General features: G+C 42.7%; 2 protein-coding genes and 1 long non-coding RNA gene across 6 annotated transcripts in view; 2 read left to right on the top strand and 1 right to left on the bottom strand.

The window, feature by feature from the left end:
* The window catches only part of ror2 (receptor tyrosine kinase-like orphan receptor 2), a 70616-nt gene extending 66647 nt beyond the window's left edge, over positions 1-3969 (top strand). For 2 of the 3 annotated variants that reach the window (XM_046860608.1, XM_046860610.1), the window contains exons 7-9: positions 311-568; positions 676-881; positions 1635-3969. In XM_046860608.1, coding sequence (XP_046716564.1) covers positions 311-568; positions 676-881; positions 1635-3062 — 1892 coding nt within the window. In that variant the 3' untranslated portion in view covers positions 3063-3969. The remainder of the gene's footprint in view (positions 1-310; positions 569-675; positions 882-1634) is intronic. The other variant, XM_046860609.1, reaches the window with a different exon arrangement.
* A 3232-nt stretch (positions 3970-7201) lies between these two features.
* nfil3 (nuclear factor, interleukin 3 regulated) lies at positions 7202-12884 on the top strand. Of its 2 annotated transcripts, none has more exons than XM_046860737.1 (2): positions 7202-7396; positions 10877-12884. In XM_046860737.1, exon 2 carries the CDS (start codon positions 11004-11006, stop codon positions 12375-12377), a length of 1374 nt encoding a protein of 457 aa, XP_046716693.1. In that variant the 5' UTR covers positions 7202-7396; positions 10877-11003; the 3' UTR covers positions 12378-12884. The 2 variants fall into 2 exon arrangements, with proteins under 2 accessions (XP_046716693.1, XP_046716694.1); XM_046860738.1 differs by lacking the exon at positions 7202-7396 and adding an exon at positions 7407-7907.
* Positions 7864-8602, bottom strand: LOC124393195. Its single transcript, XR_006927292.1, has 2 exons — positions 8465-8602; positions 7864-8376 (listed from the first exon to the last, which is right to left on the bottom strand). It is a non-coding gene; the product is annotated as an uncharacterized LOC124393195 (long non-coding RNA).
* Positions 12885-15175: the final 2291 nt, after the last annotated feature.

Genomic DNA, 15175 nt, shown 5'->3' with positions numbered 1-15175 from the left:
TCCATACAAGCTGGGTGGCAGGCTGTGGCCCCTGAGCAAGGCCCTTAAGACCATAGCTGCTCACTTGTGAGAATGAGACAACTGTAATTCGCTCTGGATAACGGCATCTGCCAAACACAATAAGCAACAGATTTGCTAATGTACAGAGTATGACGATGAATGTGATGGAAGTCTGAACCAAGGCGGCCCTCTAGTGGTCTTTAGGGTGGCATGTCGTTTCTCTGTGTTTTTGTTTTGCTTGCCTTTTCTTGTTTATTTAAAGGTTATTTTGAGTCCATTTCTGCTCCCTAATTTTAAATCCTTGTGAAAGATTCTCCCCCAGATCACAACTGTTATAATGACAGCGGTGCTAATTACAGAGGCACTGTCAGCATAACCAAGTCCGGCCACCAGTGTCAGCCCTGGACTGCGCAGCACCCCCACAGCCATCATCTGTTGCTTACAGAACATCCAGAGCTCAGAGGGGGACACAACTTCTGCAGAAACCCAGGGGGGCAAATGGAGGCTCCATGGTGTTTTACTCACGATCCCCGTGTGAGGGTCGACCTCTGTGATGTCCGACCATGCAGTACGTAGAACCATCATTTATGAAAAATACTCAAACAGTAACATCTCTGCATAGTAAACACTTGTGTGCTCATGTGACCATCAGTGCTATTTTGTTTTCAACCCCAGAGCCCCCAGAAAACATGAAGAAGGAGATATTGTACATCCTGATCCCCAGTATTGCGATCCCATTAGTCATCGCCTGCTTATTCTTCCTGGTGTGCATGTGCCGTAACAAGCAGAAGGAGTCGGTAGACACTCCCCCTCGCCGGCAACTTACTGCCTCTCCCAGCCAAGACATGGAGATGCCACTCCTCAACCAGCACAAGCATCAGGTATTACTTTCAACTGTCTAATAGTTACAGTTGTGAACGAAAAGGTACAAAAGCATTTGCCTTTAAATGTACTTAAGTATGCAAAGTACAGTCTTCCTCTTTTCCTCCTTCCTGGTGTCTCCATCCTCAGCATTCTCCTACTGATATACCCCATGTTCCTCCTCTGCACATGTCCAAACCATCTCAATCTCACCTCCTCACCTTGTCTCCAAAACGTCCTACATGCGCTGTCTCTCTAATAAACTCGTTTCTAATTTCGAATTTCTAATCCTATCCATCGTCGTCACCCCGAACGAAAACCATAACATCTTCAGCTCTGCTACCTCCAGCTCCACCTCCTGTCTTTTACTCAATGCCACTGTCTCTAAACCATACAACATCACAGGTCTCACCACAGTCCTATAAACTTTCCCTTTCACTCTCACAGATACTCTTCTATCACAAGTATGCACAGTACAGTACTATGATTTATTATGGCTATAATGTCCTTACTGTCATATTGTAATCAACTGAAAAGACTCTAATGTGACTCTCAGCACACTGATCTATTAATAGAACTATTCAACAAGTCAAACACTGATTGGTTTCTATTAAAACCTGCTTTTCCAACACTTATAGTCTAGTTCAGTACATGCTATAAAGAGGGTCAACATTATATGATTTAGACATCATTCTGTTGACCCAATTATTATTATTTTTTTTATTATTAATATTATACCAAAGTTGTAACTTAATGTGATATTTTCCTAACAGGGAAAACTCCGAGAAGTCAACCTATCAGCTGTACGCTTCATGGAGGAACTTGGAGAGGACCGTTTTGGGAAGGTCTACAAAGGTCATCTCTATGGCACAGCACCAGGAGAGCAGACCCAGGTGGTGGCCATCAAGACTGTCAAAGATAAGGATGAAGGATCACTGCAAGAAGAGTTCCGTCATGAGGCAACGCTCCGTTCCCGGCTCCAGCACCCAAACATTGTGTGCCTTCTTGGTGTGGTGACCAAAGAGCAGCCCATGAGCATGATTTTCAGCTACTCAGGCCATGGTGACCTCCATGAGTTCTTGGTTATGCGCTCACCCCACTCTGATGTGGGTAGCTCTGATGACGATAAAACCGTCAAGTCGGCTCTTGAGCAGGCTGACTTCCTGCACATTGTTACTCAGGTGGCAGCAGGGATGGAGTATCTGTCCAGTCATCATGTCGTCCACAAAGATTTGGCTGCTCGAAACATTCTTGTTTGTGACAAACTCAACGTGAAGATTCTCGACCTTGGGCTGTTCCGTGAGGTCTACTCTGCTGACTATTACAAGCTGATGGGCAACAGTCCTTTCCCTATCCGCTGGATGTCCCCAGAGGCCATCATGTATGGCAAGTTTTCCACCGACTCTGACATCTGGTCCTATGGTGTGGTGTTGTGGGAGATCTTTAGCTATGGCCTGCAGCCCTACTGTGGCTACTCCAACCAAGATGTGATTGAGATGGTACGCAATAGACAAGTCCTATCCTGCCCTGATGACTGCCCTTCCTGGATCTACACTCTCATGCTGGAATGCTGGAATGAATTCCCGGCACGCCGGCCACGCTTTAAGGACATTCATGCACGTTTGCGCACATGGGAAAGCTTGTCCAACTACAATAGCTCGGCGCAAACCTCTGGCGCAAGCAATACAACTCAGACCAGCTCTCTAAGCACGAGCCCTGTCAGCAATATCATTGCTACCCGCTATGCCACCCCCAAGAAGACCTCCCCTTTCCAACAACCCCAGTTTCTGCCTATGAAAGGCCAAATGAGGCCGATGGTACCTCCACAGCTTTACATCCCAGTCAACGGTTACCAGCCTGTGCCTGCCTATCCGTACCTCCAGAACTTCTACCCCATGCAGATCCCTATGCAGATGCCCTCACAGCAGATGCACCCGCAGATGGTACCTAAGGCAGGCTCACACCACAGTGGCAGTGGCTCCACCAGCACAGGTTACGTCACCACCGCGCCGTCCAATGCATCCGGCACAGAGAAGACCGGACTGCTCAGTGAGGACGCCAAGGCAGGCGAGGACAACATGGCTGACGGATCTTCTCAGAACGGCATGCATAATGATGACACATCTGTCCCTGAAACAGAGCTTCTAGGGGACAATGACAGTCCACAGTTTGATGACAATGAGATGCATTCAGAGGCATAGGCAGCCTTTTGGGACCCAATGACAGCGAGAGCTGTTCTCTAAAGTGTGACTTTGTAGCTTCTGCCAGCTCAACCACACGGTGAAGGGAAATCATTGATCAAGACAAAAACTGAATGTTATTCATGGGGTGTTTGGCAGTCACTAAAACAGCTTTTCTACTTTTGGAAGCTACACCTCTAGGAGATGGCCATGCCCTTATGCTGTTTTTCAGCTGCAATGAAGAATCTAACTTCTCACCTTGTGACAGTAGATGGGTTGTTGATGTGACACACTGACAGTGTTCTTTTATATTTTTATTTTTTAGATCATATTTGTTGCAGCGCCATTCAGAAGAATTCGAGTTCTTACTGTTGCTGTGCAACATGGACAAATGTATCTCCAATTTAAAACAATTGCATAGGAAATTCCAGACATTCGGTGTGCCTTATGTTGATCTCATTCTCAAGAAAAATGAGAATTAGACTTACTGAGTTTACTACATAGACGCTTACATTTTCTATGGCTCGCTGATACCGAACAGGGCCAAAGAGCTGATATAATGGAGCACCTATTTGAACTGAAATCTATGCAACATTTAGTGTTAAACTGCCTTACATATTATCAGGACTTATTGAGTTGACCCCCAAAACATTTGTGTGATTTTATTTTTATTTTTTTTAAATACTTGTTTTTAATGTTTAAAAATGCTGTTGTAAAGTTTTGTAATTTATAGCATTGATTTTCATTATTTCCTTGTCTTTCTTTTAAGTAAATTTGTTTAGCCAGTGATATTACTTAAATTTAGTTTCAAATCAGATATTTGCCTTTTTTTTTTTTTTTTTAACAAAACTGTTATACCAGAATTTAACCATCTATTATGTATGTGCAGAAAGAGGGAGTGTCAAATAAAGTGACAGGTGAAATATTATATTGTGTGTTTTTCCCCCTTGATATGGATTTGAGTCTAAATCTAGATAAATGGATGGATGTAAGGATGGATGGATGGATGGATGGATGGATGGATAGATTTCCCACTACACCATCAATTTATTTTGTTACAGTTACACCCACCAGGCATAACATTATGACCACCTGCCTAATTATTGTGTTGGTCCCCCTTTTGCTGCCAAAACATTCGTGACCCATCAAGCATGAACTTCTTCAGCAGTTTGAGCTACAGGATCTCGTCTGTTGAAACAGAAAACACGGACCAGCCTTCACTCCCCCACGTGCATCAATGAGCCTCTGCCTCCCACGACCCTGTCGCCGCTTCACCACTATAAGGTCATAATATTACCTGATCGGTGTATAATTAACAAGTGCACAGCAGTTATAAAGGGACAAATGAGGCACATGCTGAGAACATGAAAAGATAAAATGGTTGGGATTGATCTAACATGTCTGATAAGTAGAAGTTTGCACAGGGATACATTTAGTTTAATGAGGAAGTTCTCGAGGTGAGAAGGTGCTACACGCACAGTGGGCGTTTTAGAGGTGTGCCTAAACCACCGCCTTGTTCTATAGGCTTACTTTTTCCCCCATTCAAGAACTTTGGCAAGGTTTAAAGTGCGCGTCTTTGCATCCGTGGGTCACACGACTCGATCGGGTGCGCGCGTGCTCCGTCCGTGCCACGATGTCATCCAGCACGTGCTGTTGCGCGCAAAACGCGGACACCTACGAGTGCCACTGGAACTGCGAAAAAGGCTTCGGGTGCAATCGGAGCGCGAAGGCGGCCGTCCCCACGCGTCGGAAAAGGGAGTTCACGCCCGACGAGCAGAAGGACGACAACTACTGGATGAAGCGCAGTCGCAACAACCAGGCCGCCAAGAGGTCGCGCGAGCGCCGTCGCGTAGAGGAGCGTCTCCTGGAGGAGCGCGCGCTCCAGCTCCTCCGTGAAAACGAGAAGCTCAGGGCGGCGCTTTCTAGCGTTAATTATCACGGCGTGGCCGAACAAACTTCCCACGACACTTTCCTGGACTGCTTCTCCGTCCCAGAGCTGGCACGGGACTCGTACATGCGCTCTATGGTGGACCTCCAGGCAAACCGTATACCTCATTACGCGCTCTCTCGACGGTGCGACTTCACTTCAACCTACAACTCAGTGCTTCTCCCCAGAGTGCAAAGCTTTCCTGCTGCAACATTCCCAGCAAATAACACGCACCTGGCAGACAGGTGCGTGGAAATCCATGCGCGTCGTGATGGAAACGTTCCGTCAAGCGTTGCCAATGTCTCTTATGCAATTACGCAGAGCAAATGGCCTCAAGGTTACGCGCATCCTACCGTGAACCCACACTCTGCACCTTTCTCTCCAAATGAAGTGGCATCTGGTTATCAGTGTTCCGCAGCAGTCACGCCAGGTCGCGACGCGCACGTGCACGTGAACGCGGAGCAGCGTGCGCGCGTGACCAAACCCAAAGAGCTGGAGATAAGCAAGGAGGCAGAGCGCGTGTCGACCTCGCCGCTGCTGCCGCACAAACTGCGCTACAAAATCAATAAACTGCGGCTTGGTGGAGATTTCTGATTATATCTCGGGATTAATGCGTAGAGCGCGTGCGCTTCGTGATGACCTGGATTACAGGTTTCTCATTAGTTAAGGATGCTGTTGGTTGGTAGATGTACTATAGTAACCCACATGTGTTTGTATGCACGGAATGATTTAGAAATAAAGATTTTTTTTTAGACCTGACACAGGAACAATTGTCTTGTTTTTCATCTTTTTATAGGATGCACGAGATCTCAGGCTGCACGAGGTGGTCGTGAAATGCACTGCAATTCATTTGACCCATTCATATAATTCATATATTTTATTCTAATTATTCAAAAGATGCAAATATCAGGTTTATTATTCTCTGATCTACTGAACAGTGAGAAATACTTGTGATTACATCAAAAACATTACTACTAGTAATATTATAAATCCTCTATTACATAACTATTGCATCGGAATTATGTTATTTCTCAAATAACTATGTTTGGCCTGATGAACACAGAGATGTTCTGTTTCTGTATTTGTCTTCTGAGAGGATGAACTTGATGGATGCACACATAAAATGCACCGGAACGCATTGTATAAATGAGATCAATTTTATTATTTCTATTGAAGGGTTGTTTTATTCCTCAAAATTGTAGGTCTGTTATTTATGAACAGTGAAATAAAACAGTTTTGTTAACGGTGATTGCAAAAAACCCTTAGCAATATAAATCCTGTATTATTACATAATTATTGCATCGGCAGCCTATTATCTCTGCGCATGCGCAGTGATCCCGTTCTGTAACCCACTGACCTGCACGCCGTTCAGGGTTCCATTTTAACGCTAAAGGTCAGATGTTTGCTTTATTTGCCTTTAGCACGTTTGTGCAATACTTTTGCGCATGCGCGAGGGTATAAACGATAAGAAGTTCAAATAAGACATAACCTCTGCCCTAATTAGTCTCTGACTCTATGTTTCAGGCTTAATGCTAAATCTGGTATTTAATGACATGAACTCATCTCAGCTCCTGAGACAATTCTTATTTACTTCATAACTGCTTGCTTTTTTCTTTATTTCCAACAGCAGGAGGCTCAACGCACAAGTCCAGAATAGAAGCAGTGATACTGAGTTGGAATGCTCTATGTTTTCCTAGACACAAGGGGGCGCCATTGCTACGTGGGGTTGGAACTGCATTATCTATGTGTGACAAGCAGTTTTGCAATAATAAGAAAACACACTGATTGTGCTTAGAGCTTATGATTACAGCTCGTGGTGTTTAAAATATGTTTACATTAACATCTGCGATTGTAGCATTGTAGATTGTAGTATTCAAATTCTTGTATAATCACACAAGAAGCCACGTGAACATGACGTCATCCCTCACCTTTTGTGCTAATTGTTGAATTACATGAGCACATGGCATTCGCCTTTCACATTATTTACCTGCTAAACATAATTTTGTTTGCGTACTTTTTAATTTCTTGGTATTTTTATTATTATTATTATTTAATTGCCCCACTTGATCTCATGGCTATCCTACCACACACAGCCCCAAGCACAGCTCATTCATTTGCCTTTAGATTTCCTGGTCTTTCCACGGGAAAAAGGCGAGGCACTGGTTCAAAAAATTTCTCCAAAGCCGCACTGTGATTGGACGAGACGCCTGTCGGTCACAGCACGCTGCCAATACATTTCCTCAATGACCTACTAACACAGATCCAGCAGTCAGTTCAGGAGGAAAACGCAAAGGAGGAACAGGGAAATATTACCTCTATTAACAGGATTTTAACTCTGCTTATGCAACATATTCTTCTTGAGCTTTTTTTTCACCCCATTTTTCCCCTTACATAAGGACCTCATAAAAGAGCTGGTGCTAATTAAAAGGTAGGGGAGATGTCTTCCTTTACGCGTTTCACTCTGACTCATGTGGTCACTTTGGGATTGTCTTGGCTACTGTAATAGTTACATTGTAACTGTTAGATTTATTATACAGGTCACTTTGTCTCTGTGGAGAACATTTGCATGGAGGGGGGACACACGTCATTTCCATAAACTTATGTCCCATCATCCTGCATTGCTTATTTATTATTCCGCGTCCTGGATCCGAACCCTGTGTTGGTTTGTGAGCCATTACGCACACTTCACCTACTACTTCATCCTCCAAGCATTGGAAACATGTAGGTTGGAAGCGTGACCACAACCGTCCGAATGGCACAGTGACCCCCAATCCATGCTGGAGGGTGGGTGCACACCTCTGCCCATCGGTCCGGATTTGCACCCTGTTTTTTATTATGTTTGGAACCGTTTGTTACTTATTCCCGTGAATGTTAATGGATGGCATTGCGAGTGCACTGGGTTAGGTTTGGTTTAACAAACAAACAAACAAACAAACAAGGTCAGTATCCAAGTGCATTATCTAATACAATATTACAGCTTATAGATATTTAATATTATTTATATCCTGCATGTGTATATAAAGTAACCCTTGGGGTATGAGGCGTCCATGTGACGCGTAATGAATGCATAATGAACACTTGGTGATTCTAATCCATCGTGGTGAAGGATTAAGGAATGCGGTGGGAGATATGAGGAGGGAACCAGGTTTCAGGACGATGGAGCTTTTTTAATTTTGTTTAATTTTTTTTATGGCTGCATCTAGTTAATATTTAACAAAGTCAAATGCCCCGCTGTGGCCCCTCGGGTCCTGAACTCTGGCCCGGACGGCGTGTTCACGGAGCGACGTGTTCCCTGTCTGATTTCTCGCTCGTGCTGCGTCTCGAGTCGCTCGTTTCATCCCGACGTGTGCGACCTGCAAGACGGATAATGGAGGACCGCAGGAGCGCCGCCGATCGCGAGCCGTGAGACTGGATTGCAAGATAAACAAATTACGGCACGCACAAAAAAAATTAATAATAGAATAAAATACGCACACCTGAGACGTAAAAGACGCACGTCTTATAATTAAGACAAAGCTTCTCCTCTGTTGTCCTGCTGGTCAATTCTTCTCTCGCGCGCACGTTCCGGGTCGTTTGTTTTCATTGTCTCGGTTCTGCTCAGCCACGTGAGAGGACCATGAGTGGTGACCATGATGATGATGATGATGATGGTAATGATGGCTGCTCGCATTCCTTTGTTCTGCGTTTTGGGCACGAGCACGAACCCGAACCTGAACCTTCAACCATTAAAAAAATAGGCATGCAAGCTCAAGTTAGCTTTATGGAGAAAAGGGGGATGTTCCTGCATGTGTGTGTGTGTGTGAGAGAGAGAGTGTAAGTGTGTGTGTGATTATTTTATACATGTTGGCAGATACACTATAAGGCGGTTGGCTACCACGTTGCAGGTGTGGACACTGGACGGTTTGCCAGTAACGACGCGGTGAAGGTCATTAGTTAAAATACAACAACAACAAAAACAAAAATGAGAAACAGCTCTACCCCTGTTTCTCTGCGTGCACTGGTGCGCTCATAATGCGCTCATAATGCGCTCATCAGCTGTTTCAGGGTTTATTCTGGAGGTTAGATAATGTGCTTAATGTGTCCTAAAATAAAGAGTGCCGATTCAGTGTTGCTCTTTTGCGTAATCGACCTCTAGGGATGACGTCATGGGAATGCTTCCAAATTGGGGGTGGGGGGTTAACAGTAAAACATTTTCTTAAAAATTTTGTTAAACTAATTTTCTTTCTTTTTTTTTGATTAGTATTTGGTTTGATTCTATTTCACCCGGAATACTAAATTACAATAATTCATTTGGGATTAATAAAGTACTCTTAAAAAAAGTATCTATCTATCTATCTATCTATCTATCTATCTATCTATCTATCTATCTATCTATCTATCTATCTGGGGGGGGTAACAGTAAAACATTTTTTTAAATTAATTTTCTTTCTTTCTTTGATTAGTTTTACTTAGAATACTGTTACAATATTTCCTTTGGGATGAATTAAAAAAATGTATGTATGTATGTATGTATGTATGTATATATCTATCTATCTATCTATCTATCTATCTATCTATCTATCTATCTATCTATCTATCTATCTATCTATCTATCTATCTATCTAATTCTATAGCTCTTACACTTAAATCTAGAATTTAATAACAATTATTTTCCAAATCACAGTTTCCTATCATATTTACATGCACATTTACATTAATGGCATTTGACACTGTCATCCAGAGTGATTTACATTTATCCTATTTATATGACTGGGAAATTGAGGGTGAATGTCCGTTCTCAAGGGCTCAGCACTGGCTGCTTAATGGTGGGCTTTGAACTGATGAACTTCCAGTAAGTAAGGCAAAGATCAACAAAATGAGGGTATCCTATAGTCATAGATAGTTTGAGGTAAACATTTGCTTCTTTTTTTTTTTTTTACCCTCGGAGCCACCTGTTCCATTTCTCTTTCCTAATATTGCTTTATTTATGTTTTGATTTATGTGTTTTTTTCTTTTTACTGGCCACTTTGAGAAAAACACAGAAAGAAAACCATCTTGCAGTGTTTTACCCCTGGCATGATAATGTGTTAAGAAGCATATTCTGCGCATACAAATCCTTCCCAAACATATGGTTCTGTTTCTCCCACCCACGAACTAACGCATCTGAGAAAGTGTACGTATTTATTCGGTGGGATGTATTTCCAACAAATCATCAGGTTGTGTAATTCGGGTGTGCTGTGCAAAACGAGGCAGCGTTATAGCTCGTAGGAAATGGCTGCTGTGTGATGGTGAGCAGTGCGGTGTCAACAACTCGGCGAAATCTGCATAACATTAGTTTATCAGCTGACAAATTTACTGAATGTCAATGAGCCAGTGGCAGGAACGAGCCTGTTTCAGACTCTGTGATGTCACGCCTCAGAAACACTGAGGAATTCAGAGACCAAGAGCACAATGTGCTGCTGTCCTGAGCATACTGCTGGCATTAGCCTCTGGACCTGACTCACAAATACCCATTCATAACATGCGGAACCTGAGCTTTCGAATCAACATGCAGTAGATCAGTTGCCTAATTGTTATTGTTCTAGTGAGTTATTTTTCGCATTGCTTACGGACTAAATTGAGACTTTTACAGGAAGTCCACATTCTTTCAATAAAGCTTGATGAAGGCTGTTAATTTTTTCTTCTTAGAGATTTTCTCATAAACCACTGTAGAATGTTGAAGGGTTTCATTATACCTGATAAACAGTGCCTGTAATAAGTCCCTTATTTAGAATGTTATTATAGATGACTCATAGTTTTTTTTATGGGAAGCAGAAATTCTTGTTTGGCACATCTGAAGGCAGCCGGTTGCAATGTGAAACCAGATTCTCATAACATTATTATTGTATATGTCTAATTTCTAAGAATGTTTCCTTTGTGTTTTCAACAGGTCTACCAGGAAGCATTATCCGGCGCCCATGATATCTCTGGCATTTAGTTCGATGATGATGATTTGTCTCCTCGACACAAGTGAGAACTAATGAGCTTGTGTAATCTGGATCACACCGTTGTGCAACATGCAGGACATTAAGAAAGAGCTGTCCTACAGTGGAGACGATGACCTGGTCTTAGCCATGGCTCTGCAAGACACAGACAGAGACTTGATCAATCAGAAGCTGCCCGGCATGCCCTTCAAGGTCAAACCAAACACGTGCCGCAGAAAGCGGGAGTTCATCCCGGAGGAGAAGAAGGACACGTTGTACTGGGAGCGGAGACGCAAGAACAACGAGGCGGCAAAGCGTTCACGGGAGAAGCGGCGGATCAATGACATGGTGTTAGAGAACAAGCTGATGGTGCTGGGCGAGGAGAACGCGTCACTCAAAGCTGAGCTACTGTCCCTCAAGCTGAAGTTTGGCCTGTTGAGTTCGGCTGCCTATGCTCAGGAGGTGCAGAAGATCGTGTCCTGTACTAACGCCTTGCACCAGGAATTTTTGGCCCCTAATGATGCCAAAAGCTCCTACTCCAGAGAGGCTGAGCCATCGTGCCTGAGCAGTAGCTGCATATCGGTTATTAAGCACTCACCTCACAGCACCTTATCAGACGGATCTGACTCAAGCACTATGAACACATGCAGGACACCGGAAATCATCAAACAAGAGCCACTGGAGAACAGCAATTACCCTAGAGACCGAGCCAGTCCGTATGAACTGTACAGAAATTACCTGAATAGTCCTTTCCCTGGAGGCTACTCCCAGCCAAATCCATTCCTGCAACTTACCAGGTCATCGAGTAACTCGCCCCGGACCTCTGACGGCGATGATGGGACCGTGAGCAAGTCATCAGATGGAGAAGACGAACAGCAGGTCCCTAAAGGTCTGGTACCGTCTACAGCCGACCACAAAAGCGTCATAGTCTCTGCTGTAAAAGTCCCAGACGCCAGTGCCTCGGCTCTGCCCCACAAGCTGCGCATTAAAGCCCGTGCCATCCAGATCAAAGTGGAGGCTATCGATCCTGACTACGATTCATCTGGGAAGTTCTCTTCCCCCATCGACATGTCTGCACGGGCATGCTACCAGATGGGTCAGGGCTCTCCACCTGAATACACTCAGTCATCACTCAGCCCACTCTCCCTGCAGGTGAACAACGTCCAGGACTGGATCCAACAACCCGAGTACTGGCACAAAGACCAAGCTCAGGCAAATGGCTACAAGAACACACTTTGTCCTGACTCACCCGGGGCTGTGACTAACAAACTTGTTGTAGATCTTAAGGATGGCTGCTATGCCATTTCTGAGTCGGAGAACTTGTACTTGAAAAAAGGCATTGCCGACCTCTCGGCAGAAGTGGACTCCCTGAAAAAGTTGATTGCAACGCGGCAGGGTTCTGTTATCGAGTCCACCAAAAGCACTACTGAACATGACTTGGTATCTAAAGGATGTTACTCAAACTGAGGCTCCTCTGTTTGCACAACACCTGTTTTCCACTGTATCTGCTACTACACCGTTCCACTCAAATGGTGTCTAAAAAGCTGCAGTTCATTGAGATGAATAGTGGTTTTGTGCACTTTCTGTTTGTAGATTGGCACGTCCTCGCAGTGACTCATTCTGCTGGCAAAGAAGCCAAAATGTTAGGTTACATTCAAAATTGTATGGCGTCTTCTTTCAAATTTGTTGTACATTACATTTTTTTTTGTTTACAATCAATGTATGTAAGCACTGAAGCACCATTTTGTCTTTTTCACCTACATGAGATGTACTGAAAACCACATTGTACCATGAAATGTCTATCGATTTTAGAAGGGACTGCAGACCTGGACTGTCGGTGCCTCCTTAATACTTTGTTTTTACTGTGCCATTTCTATGGAGGTTCACTGTTTTTACCCTGTGTTCTTTTTCAGGAACAATAGGTAGCATTTTTCATGTTGATAAACTGTCAATAAAATTACTATTGAGAAATGACACTTGATCGATTGATTGATGGATTGTAATAAGGCACGCGAAAGGTTTCTGCTGAAACGCTCGTTTTATCCCATAGTTCTTTAACGTGTTAAATTAGTTATTTCCTATTTCCTTGTTGAAACGAAATCTAAGAGAGTAAAAGATACCATCAGTATAGAAAACATGAAAGTAAAATGATTGCAGTTGAATGATTTGCTAAACAGTACAGTCTGGAAATAACAATCAGTAGTTGCTTAGTTGTTACACTGTAAATCCTGAATTTGCATAAACGTGTGATCACATGACTTGGGAGATGTATATCAGAAACAAAGTTAGGTCAATTTATTGTCATGATTTGCATCATCATGTTGTTTAATTTAATGCACATATGATCTAAAGCATTTGAGTGATTGATTCAACCCAAAATTTATGATCACATTATAATAGAAACATGAAATTCACAGATTTGGGGAAAAAAACTGAAAACTTCAGAGCAGCTGCAATGTTAAAATTGATCCTGGGATCCTGGGAATGATGATGGTGGTGGAAAGTACCGTCTAATACCCTGCTCCAAAATCTCCTACTGGTATGAGATCTGGTGACTGCTTTGGCTGTATTATAAAAAGCATTTTTAATTCTATTATTTCCATCATATCGTCAGACCATTCAATGTGCCTTGATGCATTGTGGATGAAGGTGATGTCATCATGGATAAGACCACCCCATCAGCATAGAAATCGTTCATTGTAGGATAAATGAGATCAATCACAATAGTTTTATATTGATTTGCAGTGATAATTCTGTCTGAAGAAACAAAAAGGAGACAGCAAAACATCTCCATGGCTGTAAAGGGCCAATAGACGTCTTTCACTGTGAAGGTCAAGCCTTCAGGTCTGTATTGTTCTTTTGGTGGACGTCATACGTTCACTGAGAATATGGTGAAAGATGACTCATCTAATCGTATTGCCTTTTTCCACATTTCACTCACCAGTGCTTATCATTTTATTAACAATGACCTCTCAAATGTGTATTTATCCTTGTAATTAAGGGGTTATATGACGCAACTCATACAGGTTAATACTTTTATCTACGTAGTCAGTCTTTGCCAACAATCTGTTCACACTTGTCAGCTGAAGAACTTTAAATCATTTAATGTGCTTGCAAATGCAACCCTTTTTACTCACATCTTTCCCATATATCTAAATGAAGATGTCATTTTAGTTACCTTTCCTACTAAAACACCAGTCAGTTTTTGGGCCTGAATTTCCTGCTCCAGTGATGAAGTCATGATCATATTTTCCTTTCGTAAGCTTCTTTCTAAAATTAAGCTCATCTGGCCCTAATCAGGATTTTTAAACATTGCATATTTGTATAGGGCTTTTAACAATGGTCCCAAAACAGCATTGCAAAAATAAACAGTTCACAAATATAAATTTCAGCGTAATAAATCAGTCCCTCAAAATTTGAGGTGGTGGCTTAGTGGTTAAGGCATTGAATCAGATTCAGATCTAAAGACTGTGAGTTCAAATCCCAGCCACACCAAGCTCCTAAGGTAAGGCCCTTAACCACATAGCCGCTTAGTTGTATGAATTAGATACATGTTTTCTTTAAATCAGAACGTCTGCCAAATGCAATAAATGTAATGTAAATGTCCTTCATTACCACTTCGTGGTAGTTTAGTGGTTGGACAAGGCATTGGACTTTCAATCAGAAGGTCGTGAGTTCAAAACCCAACCTCACTAAGCCCCGATTCCCGGGTCTCTGAGCGAGGGCCTCTGGATAAGAACGTCTCCCGAATGGCGTAAATGTAAACTGCGTAAGTATATCGTGCATTCGAAGTGTCAATACCCACAAGGGCACATCTTTTACTCTAATTTGAATTAATTACATGGTAATATGAATGTAGTGTACTGTTATAAATGATTTGCATTGCATAATTAGAACTCAAGGACAGCCCTTGAGCTTATTATTGGCTCTTAGATTAATGCATGCACTTAATATACATTGCATTCACCTTTCCAGGTAAATGATAAGGGTACCACCCCAAATGACAATGTCCTGATTAGTAGCCTTGTTTTCTAAAAGTGTAAAAGATTTAACTGAGTTGCAATCATTTGAGCCAGTGTCTTTAACCCAAACATTGATTTATCTTCCATTAGGAATTTAATGGAAAAATACTATCCAACGCAAAATGCGTCATTACGCAAACGTAAAAAAAAAAGACCCGCATGTGCGGATGAATCCCAAATATCTCCTTACTCTCTAAGGTAGTGCACTATATAAGCTATGGAGTTGATGTTTTTGAATGCCCT

This window comes from Silurus meridionalis, chromosome 11 (genome assembly GCF_014805685.1).
Source record: "Silurus meridionalis isolate SWU-2019-XX chromosome 11, ASM1480568v1, whole genome shotgun sequence".
NCBI classification, from domain to species: Eukaryota; Metazoa; Chordata; class Actinopteri; order Siluriformes; family Siluridae; genus Silurus; species Silurus meridionalis.
The sequence above is the reverse complement of the archived record's forward strand: the minus strand, read 5'-3'. Positions and strand labels throughout refer to the sequence as shown.